Source organism: Protopterus annectens, chromosome 2.part0 (assembly GCF_019279795.1).
Source record: "Protopterus annectens isolate FY-2018-M chromosome 2.part0, PAN1.0, whole genome shotgun sequence".
NCBI classification, from domain to species: Eukaryota; Metazoa; Chordata; order Ceratodontiformes; family Protopteridae; genus Protopterus; species Protopterus annectens.
This window is the reverse complement of record NC_056728.1, coordinates 1,540,468,364-1,540,492,522: the sequence shown is the minus strand read 5'-3', so window position 1 is coordinate 1,540,492,522 and position 24,159 is coordinate 1,540,468,364. Positions and strand designations below refer to the sequence as shown.

At 39.6% G+C, this 24,159-nt stretch overlaps 1 protein-coding gene across 2 annotated transcripts in view; it reads left to right on the top strand.

Annotated features, from left to right (window-relative positions):
* Positions 1-24,159, top strand: part of INTU (inturned planar cell polarity protein) — a 1,478,455-nt gene that overhangs the window by 800,419 nt on the left and 653,877 nt on the right. For both annotated transcript variants that reach the window (XM_044061672.1, XM_044061671.1), the window contains exon 7: positions 11,833-11,910. In XM_044061672.1, the coding sequence (XP_043917607.1) occupies positions 11,833-11,910 (78 nt within the window). The remainder of the gene's footprint in view (positions 1-11,832; positions 11,911-24,159) is intronic.

Genomic DNA, 24,159 nt, shown 5'->3' with positions numbered 1-24,159 from the left:
AGACGTCAGCAAGCTACAGCCCATCTGTTAGGAACACTGCAACAGTGATCAGTAGTACATCTACTGCTATGGTAAGTTTTTGCACAACTGTACTTTCTTCTCCTCCTTTTCACTCAAGTGTTTATCCATTTCTTTTTGGACCTTCTCAATAACTTGTTTACATTATAGTGCTGCTTCTATATATCTCTGTCATTTTTTGCTTAAATATAGGAAATGGTTTTACAGGCCATCTCTCTCCAAGCCTATTGGACTTTGTTATTCTCACACCTTATATCCGGTCAGCTTCTGGGCCACCATTGTGCTGCTTTGTATATCTTTATACCGCCAGTTCTTCTGATACTCAATCCAGCTCCAGAAAGTTTTTACTACATGGGGGAAAAAAAGATGGTGAAGATGACTGGACAGAGAAGTGTAAAGGGAGGTTCAGCTGCTGACGTTGCTTGAAGTATATGGTGAATCTACTTCTCTTAGACATCATGCCAAAGGAAAAATCTTAATCCACATAGATATACTGCTCTCCCACTTTTAGTGTTTTATCTTTTCTCCACAATAAACTCCATTAGTCTCTCCTTAAGCTGATCATTTTGAATTTTTGTTACTACCAGGTGTGGGAACCTGTTGGCAGTTCAAGACAAGGAAATAAACACAGTGATCTTTGTGCCTTTAATTTCTCCAAGTCTTTTGGGTTTCTAATACCGTGAAGAAAATGGACCCCATTCCTAAATCAAAGTATGATTAAAGTTCATGAAATTAGTATTGTTTCAATCTTTGATGTTAGCCAGAAGTGTTCTTCACAGCACCTGCAGTGTGCCCAGTAATGACTCCTGCAATTTGTATGGAGTTACACGTATCGGTAACATATCTAAGTACAACTGTAAAGTCTTTTTTATAAGACCCATTGCTGCTGCTACTACTACTACTACTATTGGAACTGTCTGGGTATCCTTCTTCCACATTGCCCTTGTTTTTGCCTGCAAATTCTGGTATTTTATGACTTTGTGTCTCTCTGTACATAAGACACTATAGTCATTGGGTGTAGCAATTTCTATAATGAAAGCTACTTTTGTCTTTTAATGGACTACTGTCTGGTTTTCTTGCATCTATTTTTTGAACTGTTGATAATGGGTAATCCCATGTGATGTAAACTTCATCATTTTCTGTAGTCTTTTGTGGCTCATGTTTCCAGTGTTTTTCATCTACTTCAGTATTATAATGTTTGCATAATCCCCAATGCAGCAGTCTTGCCACATTATTATGCCTTTCGGTATATAGTCCTGTCAATAGTATATCACAGCCAGCAACCAGATGTGCGACTGTTTCCAGTTCTGTTTTACAAAACCTGCATTTGTCTGTTTCTCCCACATGTTCAATGGACTTTGTAAACCAATGTGTATGTAGTTTACTATCTTGGGCTGCCAATATTAATTAACCTTTCGTCTTTTTGTTTAAATTCACCTGTCCTTAACCATTCCTGCGTTCAGTCCTGATCAACATGAGGTTGTTTCAAGAGTTTTCTATGCTTGCAGCTATATTTATGCATTTTCCACATTTCTTGCCTTCTTATCTGATCCTTCACCTTATATTCTTTCTTTTGTTTTTTGGCACATTCAGTTGCTGTCTGAGTTTTATCTACTACTGGTTTGATTTCCATTCCCACTTGATGCCGATATACTTCTGCTAAACCAAGCAGGGAAATCATCTTAGACTTATTCTCCTCATGTTTTAAAACTTCCAATACATTTGGATTTTGTGAGGTCATCAGATATGTGTGCAATCCTACAGTTGCAGATCTGTACATGTAATCACTTTCAAGGGGGCCGCCCATACCCCCTTCAGAACGGGGAATATATAGTCTTGATATGCACTGAGTCTTGGTATGCAGTGATTTTTTATAAGCATCCTTCTTGCTTTCTCCTCCAGCCTGTCCAACACTTTTTGGGGCCAGTCAGTCACTCCAAAACTGTACGTTAGGACAGGAAGACCAACTTGGCTTATACCTTGGACTTTGTTCCTAGATGTCAGTGCTGTTTACAGTATTAATTTAAGTCTTCTAAAATATTCCTTACTAAGTTTTATTTGCATTTATTCATGCATTTTTGTTGATCCATCATCAGCCCCAGATATTTGTACACTCCCTCTTGCTCAAGTTCTTTTCTATAACATTCCTATCCCAAACTGGTGTTTTCTTGCTGTTGCAGCTTTCCTGCTTTAAAGGTTGTTTTTGCACATTTATCAAGACCAGGTGGCTTTCTTATATCATCTGAAAAAGTTTTGACCACTTGCAGTTGGGCTTTCAGTTCTTCATCTGATCCACAAAAACAAGATGGGTAATCTTTACACTTTGCTGTTTTCTGGGAGCCGAATTATAGCCATGACCTAATCTGTTAAGTAGACAGCTTAATGGGTTAAGGACAAGACAAAAGAGCAATGATGACAGAGTCACCCTGGAATATCCCTCCCCATGAATAATAATTTGTCCTTTCTCATGGTTTAACTGCAAAGTGATTTGCCACTGTTTCATGGTCGCTGTAATGTAATTAATCAGAATAGGGAATATCATACATTTTTAAGCATTCATTTATCCATGAATGTGGGATACTGTCAAGTGCCTTTTTTGTAGTCTATCCATGCCATACTTAAGATTCTTCCCCTTTGTACAGTTCTCCATTATGACTTTATTTAACAACAAATGATCCCTTGTTCTATATGACTTTATTACCCTTTTGTTGTATTGCCATGATTGAATTTTCTTCTGAATGACTATAAATTCTGTCAGCATCAGTTCCAGTGTATAGTTTATAGGTTGTCGGAAGGCAAGTTATTGGTCTGTAGTTTTTAGGATAGCTTATACGTTTGCTCTTAAGTAGGAGAATTGTTTTTTCTGTTGTAAACAAGGTTGGTGTCTGTTCAGGGTGCGCATATAAATAGTTCTTACTCATGGCTAAATCTTCATGTAGTGATGTTAATACTTTTAGCCAGAAGTTAGGTACTGTATCTAGGCTTGGGGTTTTTCTTAACTTTGTTTCAATCTCTATGGCTGTTATTTCATCCAATTTCCTATCCTGTACATTTGAACTTCTTTTTTCTTTTACTTCTTCTATCCATTTAGCATCTTTATGTTCCACGGGATCTTCATAGATCTTCATAGATATTTGTCCAAAATGTATCTCTCTCATCTTTTTTTGGTGGTGTTTCAATCCTTTTGCCTTGCTTCCCAATTTTGCGTATAACTTTTTTTGTGTCAACAATAAATTGCTTATTTTGTACTTTTCCTTTATATTTATCTGCATATCTTCTAAGTTTTTCTGCCTGTGCAGATATGTTTAGTTTATTATTTGTGGTAGTGCACGATGGATCCTGATCTGTTTGATACTGCGCATTGCTTTTATTTCATCTATCTTTGTGTTTTTTTGTTGATCTAACAGTGACACCTCTTGTCATAATTACTTTACAGTTTTCTCTACTTGATGCTTCCATGATGGCATTTGATTTCCCCTCTTCCTTTCCCTTACTGCCCTGTGTTTTTGTGGTAAAACTTTATCTGTTAAATAACTGCACAGTAGTATATCCTATTTACTTACGTTATATCGCATGAATCTCTATGAACAGTCCTAAATACTGTGTACATTTGTTTTATCAAACTTCTAACTTTTTGGATTTTATTGACTTTCTGTAGTCTGTTCCTTTCATTGATCTTAATGTGTCTGTCCATTTCTGTTAAATCAAGCAACTCTTCTCTTTGATCATTTTCTTCTAAATTGAGGACGCATTGTTCTCCATTTCCTACGGGCATTCTACAGAAAGTTCCAGAGCATCTTCCCGTGCCACATTCTTTTCAGTTTCATCCTGTGTCATCCCTTGCTTTTTCATATGGGAACTCACTGGCCTATCTCTCCACAGCACTGACTGTGTCAGAGTTGCCACAGTTTCCTGTTCCCATTCCCATGCTGTGCAACTCAAACTGAACTTTTGTACTAGTTTCCTGTGGAACACTCCGAAATATCTTCATATGGCAACTGATCAGATGTTTCCTATTCCACTGGTTTCTCCTTAATTTGGGGATGCATTGCTCTATCCTGCTGTGCTGCTATCAAAATTAGATTTTCTACACTAAATAGTTCACTTCACAGGTAATCCATAACCTCAGTTTCTATTTCTTTAACTTCTCCTTAATGATCCTCTTTTCTACTTTTCCTCTTTTTCTTACTTTTTTGTATTTTAAAAGTTTCCATGTCTGGATGCCTTTGCTGTATTTCTCTTCAGATATCTTTGGTGCTGCTCCTTTTGCATTGCTTAGTTTTGCTTTCTCCATTGCATAAATATTGCACCATATGAAATCTCTTTTTCTTTCCCATGTCAATATTTCTTCAGATGTCTCCTGCTTCTCCTGTTTCTCCTTACTTTGGTTTCTTGTTTTCCATCATGCTGTGATTTAACCTTGTGTTAGACTTTCTACACTAAATCCTTCACTTCACAGGTATTCCATATCTTCTGTTCTACGTTCCCTCTTTGTGATCTTGTTTTTTGTATTGTGAAATTTTCCACATTTTGATGCCTTTGCCTGTATTTCTCTTTGAATATCTTTGGGACTGCTTTTTTGTATTGATTAATTTGGCTTTTTCCTTTGCATAAATATTGCACCATATCAGATCTGTCTTTCTTTCCCATGTCCATATTTCTTTTTTAATACCTTTCAAAACTCTGTAGATTTTGTTCATTATATTTTCACACTTCATCAGTCGCTTCTTTTTCCAAACAGCCCAAGGTTCCTTGGTCTACATAATGTTTTTCACAAATCTGTTATGTTAATGAACACAAATTTTATTTGAAGCCTCAAACAGTTTTTCTTGTGCAAGTATTTTTCTTTCCTCTAATTTCTCTCTTAATCTTTTTGCATATCTTCTGTCTGGAAATTCTGGGCTTCTTGCATAATAGTAACTATACATAATTTCTTTCTTATCCTCAGTAGTCCACTCTATCATCTTTTATTGCTCTTTTCTGGCCATTCAATTTTTGTGATTTTTGTAGACTAGTACTTCCTTCTACAACAGGGGGCAGTCCTCCCCCTGGGTCTGGCTGGGCCCCATTGTAGGGATGTTTTCGTATCTTGAGGATTCTACATTGTCATTTATCCCATTCCTGGCACCAGTGCATGTACCAGGATTTGCCGCTTTTATGTCCTGGGTCTTGGGCACCTAGCTATCCTTTTCATTGTTTAACTTACTGCTGTCTATGATAAATGCTATATAAAATATCATATATTATATATCAGTATCATCTCGGTGATATTTTGTAAAAAACAGGGTCCACCTCGTGAAGGTAGTCACCAAGACTTGAGGATAAATTGAATTCCAGTAATACTACTCTCCTTTGCTTGCTGATTTATCATCTCTCCATTCGGACTAGGAGGATTTTCTTCTGTCCATTGACTCAACTGTTCTGAAGGGGGAAAAAAAAAAAAAACTGCATGCACTCTCCGAACTCCAGTCCCTTGCGCACATTTATAATCTTCAGATTTTCCTTTCTTGATCTTTGATTTCTTGAGATTCTCATGTAATTCATCTTTAGCTGTATCTAGTTCAACCAATCTTATCCATATCAGACAATCAGACAAAACTAAGGGTAATGCTGCTCAATGCCAGAAGTCTCAACCTCAAGATGCACGCACTCGAGGCCCTTCTCAGTATGGAGAACATCGATGTCTGTGCTGTGACTGAAACCTGGTTCAAGGCTCCCGGGAGCACACCGGCACTATCAGGTTTTACCTCATATCATGCGTTCTGGCCCCAAAATCCGGACAACACCAAGAAAGGAGGGGAGGTATCTATATTCATCAAGGACACCCACACCTCAAGGTTGGTGGCAACGCAAGATGCATCGGAGACCATCCAGGTGCAATTAACCATAGGCAAGACTGCTCTGCAATTTGTAGCATGTTACAGGCCCCCCTCTCAATCTCAGGAACCTCACATAGCTTTCCTGAAAACACTGGAGGGGATAAATGTATCTCCAAACACCATCATACTAGGTGACTTCAACTACCCGAATATAGACTGGGATCACTACTCAAGCCCCAACACTCTAGCCCAAAGGTTCCTAAAGTTCATAAACTCAAATGCCATGGAACAATTAGTCACCATCCCCCCACAAGAGGAGAAAACATACTAGATCTCATCATCACGAACATGGGGTCACAATGTTCAACACCGGAAGTATACCCCTCACTGGTGAGATCAGACCATGAACTAATCTCACTGGAAGTCCACATCCCGCCCCCACCTGAGATAAAAAAGACCACAGTGAAGAACTTCTCAAAAGCCGACTTCACACTTCTAAAGACTGGGGTGGTTTCTTTTAAGGGCCCCGAGCTCATGGAAACCATTACTCAAGCCGCTGAATCACTTACAAATGCCTTCTACCAGCACCTACAGGACTGCATGGATCAGGCAATCCCAAACAAAACAAAGACTCTTTGTACCAAAGGCAAGCGTCCAGTCTGGTGGATTCCAGCCATAAACAAGCTCTACATCAAAAGGAAGGAGCTACTACAAGATAGAGTGAAATCCGTAGAAGGAAAACACCTTTGATCATTATAAGTAAAAACTAAGATCTCTCATAAAATCATCCAAGGCAAATTTTGAGAAAAGTCGCAAGGACTCAAAAGACAATCATAAGGCCTTCTTTAGCTATAGTTAGAAACCTGGGAGGAAACTCCCAGATATGCTCAGAATTAGTTCAAAATGATAAAATTACTGAACCTACAGACATTGCCAACATACTGGCTGACAGGTTCAGTGCAAACTTCACCCCAAAGGTGAGGTATCTATACCACAGGATTGTAGCCCCCAAACATCTCTAACGCTCAGGTGAGAACTGCTCTCTCCAAGGCAAAAAACACAGCATCCATGGGACCAGATGGTGTCCCCAGTTGTGTGCTCCATGAACTCAATGAGGAATTAAACCCGCAGTTAGGGCAGCTGTTTAATCTTAGCCTCACCTCAGGATACGTGCCTAAGGAGTGGCGTACGGCAACTGTGGTCCCACTTCACAAAGGCGGTGCCTCCACCGACCCTGGAAATTACCGTCCCATCAGCTTGACAAGCCTGATCTGCAAAGCTATGGAGAGGATCATAATGGAACTCATAAATAACGACATAGGGGACTTGCAGACTTTGGATCCCACCCAGTTTGGCTTTGTCAAAGGCATATCATGCCTTTTAAACTTGGTTGACTTTTTCGAAACAGTCACCAAGGCCATTGATGAGGGAAAGGCAGTCCACACAGCCTACCTTGACCTGGCAAAGGCTTTCGACACAATACCCCACTCAGGTATCATTGAAAAACTCATCAGCTTAAATGTAAACCCATACGTCACAAGATGGGTTGCAAACTGGCTAAGTGACAGAACCCACAGGGTCAGTGTTGCTGGCGCCATGTCAGACTCAAAGCCTGTCACAAGTGGTGTTCCACAGGGCTCAGTCCTGGGCCCACTCCTGTTCGGCATCTACTTTTCAGAAGTACAAGCAAACACAGGAGGATTATGGCTGACAAAATTTGCAGATGACTGCAAACTCGGCGCCATAGTTGAGAACACATCTGACACAGATATCCTTCAGAAGGGTCTTATAGAAACTGATAACTGGTGCCAGAGCCATGGCCTAAAGTTAAACGCCAAAAAATGCATAGTCATACCCTTCGGGAAAAACAAGGTTACCCCTAGCTACCATATAGGCGGCAACCCACTAAGCACAGAAGAGGTCATCAGGGATCTGGGGACCCAGGTTGACAGTAACCTTTCGTTTGACACTCACGTTGCCAAAGTAGTTAGGAAGACCTTCTACATTGCCCACCTGATCATGAAGGGATTCACATCTAGATCAAGGGAGGTCATCGTCCCCCTGTACTCATCACTCATCAGACCAATGATTGAGTACAATGCCCCATTCGGAATGTATCTGACACGACACCTGCAGCAACTGGAAAGGCCCCAAAAGTTCCTCACCAAAAGGATAAAGGGTCTCAAAAATATGTCCTATGCTGCCCGACTGAAGGAACTCCAGCTCTATTCAGTCACTTACCGTCTGCTCAGAGGTGACCTGTGCCTGACATACAAGGCCATGTCCAACCCAGAATTGATGAACATGCTTCACCTCACAAAATCTAGATCCCTCAGAACTACAAGGGCGGGAGACTTAAACCTTGATGCGGTTATTAATAGGACGTGCTGGAGGGACAGATTCATCACCCAGAGACTCCCTATGCTGTGGAACAAAATCCCGGTACATGTGAGGCAGAGCACCTCGCTGGCTTTGTTCAAGAGACATCTTGACCAATGGATGGGAGATCGCAGATATACCCCAGGGATTATCTCAGTGTCACTGCTTGACAGAGGCACAGCAAAATAATGGGCATAGTATCCTCCAAACTAAAGGGGTGGCGAAAGCCACAAAACTCTGGGCTAGGCTTATAAATGCCTTTGGGCAGATAGCCTAGTATGAACCTATGAACCTATGAATCTCCCATTTTCAATACTTCCAGGTCATCTGAATGTGTTGTTAGTGTTGCTTCCATCTCATTTTTTTGTCTGTCTTCTTGTTATGGTCCATTAGAGTGTCTCCAATTCTGACTACTTTTGAACACAACTTGAATATTTTGTCACTTATTTCTGACATCTTTTTTTCCCGCCTAATGGTGCAGATAGCTTAGAGCCATACTGTTCTGCACTCTGCCTTCCCCGGGCAGTTTAAGAAGCAGACCACCACTTTATTTCTTACTCTGAGTTATTTTTCTCCACTTTTTCAACAATTCCTGCTTACTGAAACTAACTCAGGGCTTTTGAGTCACGGTTTCTTGCAAGTATTAACTGTTTTCTTGACCGTTTGAGTATATCCTTACTTACACCATCAGTATTATTCATTTTTATACAGGTGTTTAGCAAAAGTCAAATACCCCCAGACTAATACTTTTCAGACTTAAACTCCCCATTTTACACTCAAAGTTTGCTTCTGTTGATTGGTCTTCAATACTCTTCCTTTCTCATTCTAACATTGCATCCAGTAAACTAACAGACTTACTGCTGTCATTTCAGGACAGTCGCTTCCCAGTGATCTCAAGGCTACTAAGCTAAGAGCTTAAATCCATAATGAAACTACATGATGAATCTTGTGAAACAGGACCCTGCTACCAACAATTCCAACCATTACAAACTCTGAGCAACTTGACCAAAGAGGCCACCTGTAGACTCAAAATCAAACAACTAAAAGCTAAATATGCTTCCCTTTTTCACTCCTCTAAACATTTCTGGCAGGAAGTCAACAAAATACCAAGAAAGTTCTTCCCAAATGAATTATCCAAGTTAGAATTCATGCCTTTGCCCATCTAGTAATCTTTCACTTACTGACTTCCTCTGATAATTCTCAGGTGTTCACATAATCTAACCTAGCCACACAACATAGACTTGCCTCCTGATTTCATTCCATCTTTTAACTTCTCAGCAAATCTGAACCCTACTTCAACAGATTCATATAGATTCACTACCTGGACCTGACAATATTTGCCCTTGGTTTTTGTACCACTTCAGAAATTTCATCACTACCCCTCTTAAGCACATTTACAACCTTTGTCTTGCCACTAATACTATGCAAACCCTTTTGTCAGACAATGGCAGAAGAAACCAAGCCTTCTTGTAGTCACGTCTGCCCCATCTCCATCCTACCCCAACCTTCCATGGTACAGTTCTTGAAAAAATCATATTTAACCAGTTTACCACTTCTTCAGTAAGTAGCATAGATTCTGGACTTGGTAGGCGCATGACGCCTGCTATATGGGCCCTCACCTTTAACGTATTAATATGATTAAAGGATATCTTATTGGAGCTCTGTTAATCAACTTAACTTGTGCCTTTGACTTAGTCAGCCACACATTTTTACTTCGCCATCTTTAAGGTATTGGGATTATTCTCGATGCCACTTCATGGTTCAAAGCTTTCTATCCAACTGTTCTTTCTAGGGAAAGATGGGACCTAGTCTTTCCAACAGTTCCCTTGGTCACCCTGGATTTTCACAGGGCTCAGTTCTAGCACCTCTTCTGTTCTCAGTCTTCTTTTTTTTTTTTTTTTTTTATGAAAAATTCCTTTTTATTGTATTTTCCACAAATACAAAGTTAAAAGTAAGCATATATAGGAATTACAGGCAATACAGCATGTATTACATAGAAAAGGTAACCAAACCTTCCAAAGAAAAAACATTTAAACATTTGCAAGAAACATTGAGACTAATAGTTGACATGATTTCAACATATCTAGGGGTTACAGTAGAGCAGAGTTATGGTAAAACGTTGAGTGTTGGGTTTGTATATGCAGGGCACCTTTAATTTCCCAGAATGTAAGAAACAAAAGAAATGTAAAACAAAAAGAGAAAGAAAACTTAAAAGCTAATTACATATTTCCAGTATGTACAATGTTGGAAGCCATCCTTATGTTGATATCTCAGAAGTGTGTTTTATATGTCAGTGATACAACTATTTGTGTTCAGTAACATAGAGACTTTTATGTATATAACAGCCACCTGCTTGACATTTAACTTTATGTATTCTGTACACTTAACAAAATTGTCTCTAGGAGAGAATTCCACTATGTTTGAAAGTAAATTCTTTTTTTAGTACTTTTAGTGGCTAGTTCAGTGTTCATCAGCAAACTTCCACTAGACTTGTCTCATTTAACATTACTTTTTTCTGCAGATGAAATGGCTATGTATAGGTCTAATCCATCACATCATGCAGTTGATATTCAACTTCAAAAGGGCCTTCTTCAGCTACAGCACTGGCTAAGCTCCAAGAAACTTTTGCTCAGTACTAAAAAATTCTATGTTATTTAGCACCCATAAAAGATTGTCCATATCCCCCCAGTCTTTTTTTTTTTTGCCTGTGATAAGAGTCCCACTTTGGAGCTTTCCCCCCCCAGGGCTCTGCTAAAAATGGGCATCTACCCAGTCAGATTTTCCCAGTAATCAAATGTAAAAAAAAAATAAAATAAATTAATTGATGTTAGTGAATTTAAATGCATAAATGATGTAAAATTGACTGTAGCTAGTAAACATAATAATTGTGATACAAAATGAGTTATTTAGAACATTTTTGTTGTCCTTGCAGATTATTTTATATTGGAGAAACTAAAAATTAATTCTGCGGCAGCATGAAGGAGCTTGTAAAAATATAATGCTGCTGCTTATATTCTGCTGGCAGCTCATTTTCAGAAATGTTGTAGTAGTTTGAAACTGGCTTGCAGACTTCTATTTTAGAAAAAAAGTTTGTTTATTCTTAAATACAGTACTTTGGTACATCATGATCTCAACCAAGAATGCAGTTGAGAAGTTTTATTGAAGTAATTGCTTGTTTTTTTTTTTTTACTTGATGTTTTAATTAAATAATTAATTGCATTGTTGAAGTATTTTGTTGTATGTGTTTTTATTTTTAGTCTTCCCTAGAAGGCTAATGCGGAGGTGCCATGGGAATAAAAAGTGCATTTTTGGAAGTCACTGTAGCTATTGTATTATTTTGAATTGTTCAGTAGTGTATGTGTTTGTTTCTTTCTTCTGAATTGGGTGTCCATAATGAATTAAAAATTTGCTTTCTCAAGCTGTTGTAAAAAGAAAGTTCTTTACAAGTTTGTCATGGTGCTGTTAAGGTTCCTATAGTTGCGTTCAGAACTAGTAATGTTTTTGACAGTAGTAGCAGCTATAGAATCCAAACCTTCTAATGACAGAGATCTTTATTTTTTGTAAGTTATAGTATGTCTGTACAGACATGCTTTTGATTTCTTGTTTCTTTTTAAAGGGTCCCTTTAGCACAGCTAAGGACGATGATTGCAGATGTTGTCAAAACTCTTACATTTATGTACAGCTCCCTAGACAGGTAAGTTCTGACAAATAATTTTGCTTTGTACTGGGAAATCCAGCTGTTTATACTGTCAGGAAAAAAAGCAAAGAAGTCTTGAGTCAGTTGCTTTGAGAAAATGTCTACCACAAAAGGCAATGGCTATACAATAAAATTATGAAGGGCAGTAAAATGGCACAAAGCCATAGTGCAAAATGTCATGGGACATGCATGCACTTCCATCAAGTAATTCAGACTGGTTCATTTTAATCAGATTTGTATGGTGCTAAACTGGATCTCATTACAATTGGTAATAACCAAGATAGCAAGTAGATGCATATATTACACTCTTGTTTTGGAATAAACAAGTTTCCATAGTTAAGACCTGACCCAGATGGAAAGCTGTCAAATCTTATTGCACATTGCATTTCTTTGCCTTAACTAAGGACATATTAAATGTACAGTTTAAAACTAAAACTAGAGGGATGCAGGAATCCTGAAAGCAGTACAATAAAGGCTAGATAGTAATTACAAATTTTTAAGAGCTAAAAAACTATATATTCATATTTTAAAGCATAATGGAAAGTTTAGAAAGTTCCTATGAAATAACATATTTGTTCAACTTTGAGCAGAACTGCATAGAACCAAAGGGGATGTCATAGCAGTCAGCAAAAAAACTATAGCAGGCATTTGTCATGGTGCAGTGATGATCCCAGAACTGTGGTAAAGCAAGTTTATCTCTGAAGATTATAACAAGACATCCCTGATGCCATGAATTTCTGGTTAAAGTTGACGCAGCCCAAAATAATTAATGAGAATATTCACGTTAGCTTTCTTTCCTTTTTGTTAATGAAGATGCTTTTTACAACAGTTACAATTGCCGTTAGTGTATGCTGGTGGGAAAGCTGATGCATGTGTCATGAGTTATGAGTTATGTGTGTGTGTGTGTGTGTGTGTGTGTGTGTGTGTGTGTGTGTGGATAGTCATTGGGTGTACTAGCTCTAAGCAAAGTTATGATAACTTTCAATATGATGCTCAGTCTCATATTAATGAAACTTAACAGTGTGTGCCTTAAATACCATTGTTAACAATCACCAAATTAGGTTTACATTGATTAATTTAGGCTGTTTAACAGTTTTTAGTAAAAGAAAAGCAAGCTTTGAAACATGTTAATTTGTTAAACAAAAACATGCTTTTTTAGTTTTATTTGAAAAGATCACATTGAGTAACATCAGCATGACACTCATGATGCTAACTTGTCAGAACTTTAGTGGGAAAGTACAATAGATGTTGGAAAAGATAACTACTGTAGTAGTCTGAGCTGTATGGGACGTAAGCTGCCAAGGACTGAATGACTGGTCAGCTTCAAATGTTTTAGGGCACTTTCCATGTGCCCTAACCACTATACAGCCTGAGGAGAGCAGTATAAAATTAAAGGGCACCAGACTGTCGCAGCTTTCTTGCCTCAGAGCATGGGATGGCAGAACCCTGGCAGATAGGTATGTGCTAGGAAAAAAAGGAAGATGAAAATATCCATACCCTGGCAGTAAGAACAACAAAAAGAAGGGGAGTGGAAGGGAGGGTGTTGCTACTGCAACAGTGATGTAGTCGATGTCTGCTGCTGTGGTGGGCTAACTTACATAAATGTACTGTGTTCATAAGTAGATCAATGTTGAGGAGCCCAAACTACATGACATGAATACCAGGGCTTAGAATGGAAGGTAAGGAGGAAGAAGGTTCCGAGCCCAGGAACCTCTGGAGAATAGTCCTAGCAAAACCTGCTGTAGACCTAGAGAAAGACTATAGTTTGTATTGCTTGCTAGATGTGTGCACCTGTGACCAAGTTGCTGCCTATTGTATATTTCTGGAATCTATGCCTTTCCAAAAAAACACAAAAGTAAGCAAAGCCCTAGTAGAGTGGGCCCTGATCTTGCCTGGAAAAATCTTGTTATGATGAGAATAACAAAAAGCAATAGCATGAGACAACCATTTGAAAACTGTTTTGACACTGATCGTCCTTTTTCTTACCTTCATAGGAAATAGTTGTTTAGAATGCCTGAAGGTTGTTGTCCTGTCAGTGTAGTATGTATTTGAGTTGCCTGTGAATACCCAGAGTATATACAATTTTTCTTCCCTGTTTGACTCTGGATAGAAAACAGGGAGATAAATAGTCCAGCAAAAAGTAAACTCTGAAACAATTTTAGGCATAAAGGAAGGATTTATTATCAAAGTTACCCTATTTTTTTGTGAAAGATAAGATAAGGTTGAATCACTGTAAGATCTTGTAACTCAGATGCCCTTCTTGCAGAAGTCAGAGTAGTGAGTAACACATGTTTTACCAAGATAGCAACTTTAAATCAGCCTCATGTGCAGGTTACAAAAGAAAAAGTGTAAGTTTCTGCAGTACAAAATTAATATCCAAAGAAGGAACCACCTGTCTACTAGGTGGTCAGATAGGAAAAAAACCCTTTCAAAAACGTTTTCACTTGAGACAGGGTAAAAGGGGGAGGATCAATGGGCAGACGAGCAGAAGAGATGGTCAAGAGATGAATCTTGACAGAAGAGATAGCCAGAGGATAACAATTCACACACACCCAAACACAAAAAGAAAACTGCTAAACCCAAGTTATCTGATAGTTAAAAAAAATCTTGCTTTGTCACCAAATAGAAACTCTTTTCCACTAAACTAAGTATTTTTTACCTCCTTAAATACCTGATGCACCTCCTCAGAAAACAGGTGCCGAAAAGGAATTAAAATTCATTCATCTAGGCAGTGAATTGACGAAATTGAAATTAGTGGCGGTGGATCAGCAAACCCATGTGTTTGAGTAAATCCATCCTGGGATGAAGCTTGTGGTAATTGCCCGTGGCCATTTTGAAAAGAAGGGAAGACCCACTGTTGCATAAACCAAAAGGGTCTCACCAGTATCACACTTGGCAAGTCCTTTTTAATCTTTAGAAGACCCATGGTAATCTTAGGAAAAGGTGAGAAGGCATCCCTTGCATGGGAATGCAAAGGCATCTGTCTTCCAGTCCTTTGTGCAAGGAATCGTAGGGAAGAATTTCTTTAAATTCTGTTATGAATGGAGGCAAACAGACTTGGTTGAAGGGTTCCCCCCACTTGCATGAGTGACTGGAAGACCCCTGAGTGCAACTTCTACTTGTAGGTGTATGTTCTGGTCCTCCTCAGCTTCTGTTTATCACATAATGCTCTGATGGAATGCAAGTAAACTGGAGGGTCAGATTGTGCTGAATTGCTAGTTCCCCAGGCTACCTTACTTAGTCTACAGAGAGGATACAAGACCTTTTCCCCTCACACGCACACACACTTTTTTATGTATGAATTACTGTGGTGGTATCTGTCATTTACTAGTAAAGGGCCCATAAACCAAAGTGATTTGAGATTTATTAGTGCCATCATTTCTTTTAATATTTTGTGTTTTACTTTGTCCTGGTTATTCTATATACTCCACTCAGCTACCTCTAAAGCTGACATATTCCAATACGCTGACAACATAACTCTCATATGCTCTGCACCCAACATCCAACTTCCCCAACAAAAAGCCTTCTCTGAAATAGAGAACTGGCTTAACAACTCATACTAAATCCCAAGAAAGTACAACGAATGCTATTCCACTCTACTAAAACGAGTGACCTTACCTTCTCTATACTCTTTGCCAGCAATCTCCAAATCACCCCTGTCACTGAGGCTAAACTCCTAGGAGTTACCATTGACCAGCAGTTCAAATTCACAAAGCACATAACCATCACAAAAGTCCACAAAAAGCTAGTTTCCCCCGATCGCTGTAAAAGTTATCTAACCACTGAATCACGAATTGAAATAGCCAGGACCCACCTCCAATCTACTCTACTTTATGCTTCCCCAATTTTAACTAATCTTTACAAAACTGACCTTAATAAACTTTCCATCTGTTGCAACAAAATCGTTAGATTCGCTACCAATGCCAAATCAGGATCCCACCACTGCCTTTCCCTACAAGCCATGCACTGGCTTGAATTTCCAAACCTATTAGGGTGCAATCAACTCAACCTAGCTCATCTAATTATGTACTATCCCAAGAAAACCCCTGACCCGACTTGCATGATGAACTTCTACAATTCAAATAGCCAACTTCGGTCCTCCAACAAAGCCTTAATCGAAAATATCACATGCAGAAACAACTCCGGGGGATCACTGTTTGCCCATGAAATAGCAAAAATATGGAACAACCTTCCCCCAGACTTCAACACTCCACACCCTCCTTCAAAAGCCTACTTAAAACATACCTCTTCAATAACCATCTGTGCAAATGTAATTGACCCTCTAAAGCCTCATCCACTCACTGTTTCTACACCCCATCTGTCCTGGACAACACACATAACACCATCTAACTATACCTATCCATGTGTGACAATAATCTATATATGAGTGTATGTACGCATGTGTGTGTGTGTATATAAATATATATATGTATATATATATATATATATATGTGTGTGTGTGTATATATGTGTATATATGTGTATATATGTATATATATATATATATATATATATATATATATATATATATATATATATATATATATAATGTGTGTGTGTGTTTGTGTATGCTCTTACATGTATATTTGCTTGAATGTATATATGGAAGCTTAAACATTTATATACTCTTATTCAGTTGTGTAGTATCTTGCAGTGCTCTACCAGGTTCTTATCTACTCTCATTGTATATTTTTGTACACTTGTATTTTCAACCAAAAGGGGGAATATCCTCTTATTGTACTCTGTAATGTCTCTCTTGTAAATTTTTCCTCTCTCTGTAAACTTATGGAGTTTTTCTCCCCAGGACTCTGCTGAAAACGGACACTTGTTGTCCAGTCGGACTATCCTGACAAAAGAAATGTTAACTATACCTTTCATCCCTTTAGTGTATTAGTTCTGGTTTAAGCACTTGGGCTTTAGTTCTGGTTTAAGCACTTGGGCTTCAGGCCAGTTATATTACATTAAGAAGGTTCGTGGTATGCACTCTTGTGGGAGAAGAGGCTGGACTCTGCCCTTTTGAGCTGGGAATTTCTGGTTAAAGGTTTATAGTGCCTGAATATTTGAACTGTATCTTACTGAAATTGGTACACCTTGTTTGCTGTAGCATAGACTAGATCCAGGCCTGTTGAATCTAGCTTTGTTTATATGCTTGTTGTTTGTTTGCTTGTTATTTCCCTGGAACGCTAATTCCACCTAATACGCGGCTTCTCAGCTTCTGTGGATCACTAGTGATATCTGCATTGCTTACTGTACTTATTTCCTTGTTTCACTTGAAAGAAAGTTACTGTTTGTCGTTTTTGCATTTAAGTTACCTGTAACACATTGCACTCAAGTTACCTGGCACTTGCTCGCTAAAGCAATTATATAAGTCAGCACTAAAAATTAAAAGCACTACACCCTCACTCCCCACTGGCCCTTGTTTTCAATTATTAAGGAATTCCCAATATTATTCTAGCATATCCAAAGGTCAGTTGTCAATCTCCTCTCCGGTCCAGCTGGTGAATCTGGGAATTTTGAGGCAATGTTACAACTGCCTCATGTACACAGATAACCCTCTCCTCCTCCCAACAAATTCCAACACATGTGAGAGATGCAACCATATAGCCAAACTGGAGGCTAAGCTCTCTCAACTCAGTACTGGCATAACCAGTCAGGAGGAGAAGGAAACCACACTCACTACAATTCCAGTCTCACATAGACCTACCACGACAGCAAACCAAACACATAATCACAAAAACATACTGGAGGCTCTAAATAAAGATCTGCCTAAGCAGCAGAGACCTCCAAAGCAGACACCCAAGCAACCGCTACCCCAAAACAAAACACATGCAACACATATCTCACAAAGCCAGTGTGCCGAACAGTCACAGCCCTTAAGACTAAACAACACACCTGATACACTTGTAATAGGTGTGACTCTATCGTCAGGCACACTGACGTCCCGCTCACCAGGCTGAACAAGGAGAGGGTCACGGTGAGCAGCCTGTCGGGCGCTAGGATCCGCCACATAACACAAGCACTCAGGTCACTCCAAGGCAAGTACAAATATGACTCGGTCATTGTCCATGCTGGTGTGAATGACCTGAGACGTACCTCCCTGGACTACATGAAAAGAGACATAAAGGAGCTCTCTGAGCATGTAGCCCAGGCCGGTATGACCCTGACCTTGAGTAGCATCTTACCCTCACCAAGAATGATGCCACAATATGAAGACAAGATAATCAATTTCAACAATTGACAACAGGATCCAAAATCAGTCACAGTCACCAAGTTGCACTGAACACAAGGGCACGCACGAAATAACTTGATATAAAATTTATTAGCTTCGACAACAATACTGGTTGAGCGCTTTCATTTACTGGTAGTAGATTTCATCAGAACCAACATTAACAGCCATTACTCTCTTTTTATATGGCTTTACACCAATCACAAACTTAAAACATTTCCTACCCTATATATACTAATTAACCATGTAAAGTGCTCAGTGCATTGATTCCAGTACAACTACCTATCTAATATAACTTTAATAGCTTATACTAACCCCTTAAAGTTTTAACCTATTCAAAATCTCTTATTTAATAAACAATGCCTAACTTTTATTCTTTTACTAATAAAACAGACTTTAAGATATGTACATTCCTTAAAAAACACATTTGAAAAACACAATTAAAAAATTCATTATAAACTCATTTAAAAATGCATAAAAATGTATTACCCATCCTAATGTACTTTATACTTAATCCCCTTATATTCATAACACAATTTTACTCTAAACTATAACCATATAATATTCCTACTACTAAACACTCAGCTATTGTTCTCTAATACTAGCTTAATAGAGATGGTGTCGTTGAGTCCAGGATATTCTGGTGACTGTGACTGTGACTGATTTTGGATCCTGTTGTTACTTGTGGCCTGTCCAGTCGTATTTCATTTTCAATTTCAACAATTGGCTTAAGTACTGGTGTCATTCAAAGGGGATCCAATGCCTGTCAGCTTGGGATGATATGTTCGACAAGCCACGATGCTTCACTAGGGACGGCTTGCACCTGTCACTCATGGGCTTTCGGATATTGGCAAAGGCTCTTGCTACCCCCATAGTGCCTTTTTTAGGCAAGGCTCAAAAGACAAACCCACCTCCATAGGTATCACAAGGGATAAGAAACTAAGCGTAATGCTACTCAACGCCAGAAGTCTAAACCTCAAGATGCATGCACTCGAAACTCTCCTTAGCATGGAGAACATCGATATCTGTGCAGTAACAGAAACCTGGTTCAGGGCTCCCGAGAGCACCCCAGCACTACCAGGTTATACCTCATACCATGCTTTTCGGCCCCTAAACTTGGACCCAAACCACAAAAGGAGGGGGAGTATCGATATTCATCAAAGATACCCACACCTCCAGGTTGGTGGCAAAGCACGAAGCATCAGAGACTATCCATGTGCAACTAACAGTGGGTAAAACTGCCTTCCAGTTTATAGCCTGCTACAGACCACCCCCCAAATCCCGGAACCCCACTTGGCCTTTCTGAGAACACTGGAAAATATGAAGGTCTCTCCAAACACCATTATATTGGGCGACTTCAGCTACCCAAACATAGACTGGGAGCATTACTCTAGCTCCAACACCCTAGCCCAAAGGTTCCTAGAATTTATAAACTCAAATGCTATGTAACAACTTGTTACCACTCCCCCAAGAGGGGAAAACATACTGGACCTGATCATCACCAACATGGGGACTGTATGCTCCAGACCAGAAGTGTATCCCTCACTGGTAAGATCAGACCATAAACTAATCTTACTGGATATTCACATCCCGACCCCACCCCCTGCCCAGAAAACCACAGTGAAAAACTTCTCTAAAGCAAATTTCACACTCCTCAAAACCGAGGTGGAATCCTTCAAAGCCCCCTGGCCTGTGGAAAATACGGCCCAGACCGCAGAATCCTTTATAAACGCATTCTATGAACACCTTCAGGAATGCATGGATCATGCGACCCCATATAAAACCAAGACCCAATCCTCCAAAGGCAGACGTCCTGTCTGGTGGACCCCAGCCATAATCAAACTATACAATAGAAGGAGGAAGCTACTAAATTAAATCCCAAAAAGGGAAGGCATCACTGATCAGTATTAGCAAAAAACTACGGGCACTCATAAAATTGTCTAAGGCCAGCTTTGAGAGAAAAATTGCACAGGACACTAAGGATAATCACAAGGCTTTCTTTAGTTATGTTAGGAACCTGGGTGGTAATTCCCAGATATGCTCAGAATTAGTCCAAAATGACAAAAAATACACTGAACCCACAGACATTGCCAACATCCTAGCTGACAAGTTCAGCGCAAACTCCCCCCCCCCCCACCAAAGGGGCAAATATCCATCCCAGCAGAGTGCTGCCCCCCTGACATCTCAGATGCTCAGGTAAGAGCCGCCCTCCAAAGCAAAAACACAGCATCAATGGGACCAGACGGTGTCCCGGGCTGCGTCCTACATGAACTCCAAGAAGAGCTAAACCCAAACATAAAACGACTGTTCAATCTCAGCCTTACTACAGGATATGTCCCCAAGGAGTGGCGTACAGCAACAGTGGTCCCTCTCCATAAAGGTGGTGCCTCAACGGATCCTGGAAACTATCGCCCAATAAGCCTGACTAGCTTGGTCTGCAAAGCTATGGAAAGGATCATCATGGACCTCATAAATAAAGATATTGGGGACCTACAGACACTGGATCCTACCCAGTTCGGCTTTGTTAAGGGCAGATCCTGCCTCTTAAACCTGGTTGATTTCTTTGAAACAGTCACCAAGGCCATTGACAAGGGGAAGGTGGTCCACACAGCCTACCTGGACCTCGCAAAAGCCTTCGATACAATACCCCACTCAGGCTTTATAGATAAGCTCACCAGCTTAAATATAAACCCCTATGTCACTAGATGGATTGCAAACTGGCTCAAGGACAGAACCCACATGGTTAGAATTGCTGGAGCCATGTCAGACTCCAAACCAGTTACAAGTGGTGTCCCACAAGGCTCAGTCCTGGGACCTCTCTTGTTCAGTATATATTTCTCGGAGGTACAGGCCAACACGGAAGGACTGTGGCTAACCAAGTTCGCAGATGACTGCAAACTGGGCGCCATAATCGACTCTCCAGCCGACACAAGCATCCTCCAAAAGGGCCTCATAGAAACAGACAACTGGTGCCAGAGCCATGGCCTCAAGCTAAATGCCAAAAAGTCTATAGTCATCCCCTTTGGCAAAACAAAGTGCCCACAAATTACCACATAGGTGGTAATCCATTAAGTACAGAAGAAGTAATTAGGGATCTGGGGACCCAAGCTGATAGCAATCTCTCATTTGACAACCACGTGACCAAAGTGGTTAGAAAAACATTTTATATAGCCCACCTAATCATGAAGGGATTCACATCTAGATCAGGGGAGGTCATCGTGCCTCTTTACTCATCCCTCATCAGGCCCATAATTGAGTACAATGCCCCTTTTGGGATGTACCTTACCAGACACCTGCAGCAACTGGAAAGACTCCAAAAGTACCTCACCAAGAGGATCAAACGGCACAAACAGATGCCATATGCTGCCTGGTTAAAGAAACTCCAGCTCTACTCAGTGGCATACCGCCTGTTCAGAGGTGATCTGTGCCTGACGTATAAAGCCATGTCCAACCCGGAATTAATGGACATGCTACACCTCAGAAAATCTAAATCCCATCGAGCTACGCGCTCGAGAGACTTGAACATCAGCACTGAAATAAATAGCACATGCCGGAGGGACAGATTCATAACCCAGAGGCTCCCTTCACTTTGGAATAAAATCCCAGTCCAGGTTAGGCAGAGTCCCTCATTGACTCTCTTCAAGAGGAATCTTGATGAGTGGATGGGAGATCGTAGGTTTACCCCGGGTATCACTTCTGTGTCACTGTTAGAGGCACAATATACTAACCTCGAAAAAGGGCATAGCAAAATAAATTTAAAATGGGTGGCGAAAGCCAAACACATTCTGGCTAGGCTTATAAATGCCCTAGGGCAGATAGCGTAGTATGAACCTATGAACCTAAGATATGGCTCTGCAAGCAAAGTCTGAGGCATCTGTGATTACAGACTAAGTAAGGCCTGGAAAGGAAAATGGGAAACCTGGGTTGAGAGACAACTGATTCACCCAACCAGAGTACCTACCTTTTTATAAACCCCAGCACTGGGATCTGAAAAGATATGTGGTGCTGGTGCTGGGTCCAAACTACTTTGCTATGAACCGTTGACTTTTCATCATGTGAGTTCTGGCCAAAGGAACCATGAGAATAGTGGAGGCAATGAAGTCTTGAATCCTGAGGTATTCCTTGACAGATGTCAGAGTCTGGTTGGAAAATATTACAAACTATTCCTTGTAAAATTCTTCTTTGTCCTGAGGAAGAAAATCCATTGCAAAATCTATCCAGGAGACATCCCAAAAACACCTTTCTGTGAGATGGAATGAGAGAAGATTTCTCTGTGCTCATTTGAAAATCCAGAATGATTTTTTTTTTTTTAATGTAGGCCTGAGATTCTTGACAACTTTTAAGACTCTGCAAAATAAAGCAGACCTCTAAATCTTGGAAAAATATGAATGCCCTGTAATCTGCATTTGGCTTTTGCAGGAACCAGGCACTTTGGGTTGTCAACAGCTCCAAGACTGCTTACAAAGGATGAAGCAGAGAGCTGACAATGTAAACCAAAAAAAAAAATGTCTGAAATCTTTTAGAATCAGAATGTGAAGATAAGCATTTTTTTAATCCAAATTTACTAGAAAAGTGAAAGATGGTAATGAAAAGTAAGAGAGACTGTAGAGAAAAGCATTTTGAATTTTGGTGTGAAGATTTAGAAAAGAAAAATCTATAACAGGTCTCCATGTTCTGTCTTTCTTTCTTAAGCACTGGAAAGATTATTGAATAAAATCCTTTCTGTATTTAATTTTGGGGGAGGAAGGTTCCATAGCCCCTAAAATTGCTATTTGGTGTAGGATAGAAGGAAATAGGGAGGTTTGATTGGATGTATGTAGAGGAATCCTTTGAAAAGGAGGAAGTGAATCTCACTGCCAGTTGAAGCTTTTTTTTAATGATTCTCAAAACCCCAGTGTCTGTTGTATGGTACCACAGAGAAAAATGACCTAAACTTTGTGAAAGTTTCACTTACTTGAATGCCATGGTGGGGAAAGTGAATACATGTCGAGGCATATATATCCAGTCTGCTCTTTTACATTAATCTCCATTTTTTATCCCCATTGCTATTACTTTGAGGAATTAATTTATTTGCCTGTGCCTTGCTGAAATTGTTTATTCTGTTCTCTATAAAAGCAACCTGAGCTGGAAAGAAAGTTTGTTATATTTTAGTATGGACGGTTGAAGAATTTGTTATAACCCTTCCTGATTTAAGTTTACCTTTTCATCAAATCTTTTAAGGATTTCAGCTGAGGCAGGACCAGCTAATGCCTCTTTATCCAGGGTAGTATTCAGGAGCTCAGTTTTGCCATCCTCTGATAATATCGGAGAACGTAGCCAGGCAAATCTTCTCATAACTGACCCAGTGACAGCTGCTCTAGAAACAGCATCAAAAGCATTATAAGAACATTTTAGAGATTGTTTGGTTACCTGAGTTAGAAAAGATATTAAATGATTTAGAGATGTCTTAGTTTCTTTAGAAGTATGGCTAGCAAATAACTTTCTCATATTGTCAAAAGAAGCTAGTAGAAACATGCGAGTCTGACAGTTCCCTTTTCTGAAGGCTAACAGTACAAGCTTTTTTCCTGAATCTGCCAAACACTTTCCCATCTTTAGTAAAAGGAATAGGGTTGGCTTGTCATATGGTGCATGTTAGAAGATGAGTTTGTCAGAAAAATTGCTGTAGGGGTTTGAAAAAAGAAATTAGTGGATTTGGGAACATTATACAATTTATCAGACTTTCTGGGGGCAGGTGTTTGATTAGCAGGCAAGCTGCTGGAGGCAAGGAACCTGTAAAGCTGGCAAAATAGGAACAGCTGCAGGTTGAAAGAAACTGATTTGTAGCAAATTATACAAAATTTGATGGGATTTTGGTATTCCCTTTTGTTCTTTTTGAAGTAATACCTTCATTCTGGGATCAGTATTGTAAAAAGACAACTCTTCAGGTGGGGGGAATCTAAAGAAAAACTTTCCTCAGATTCCAATTCTGTGGAGAAGAAACTTGAGAAACAGTCTGTCGTATTCCTATCCTTCAGAATGAG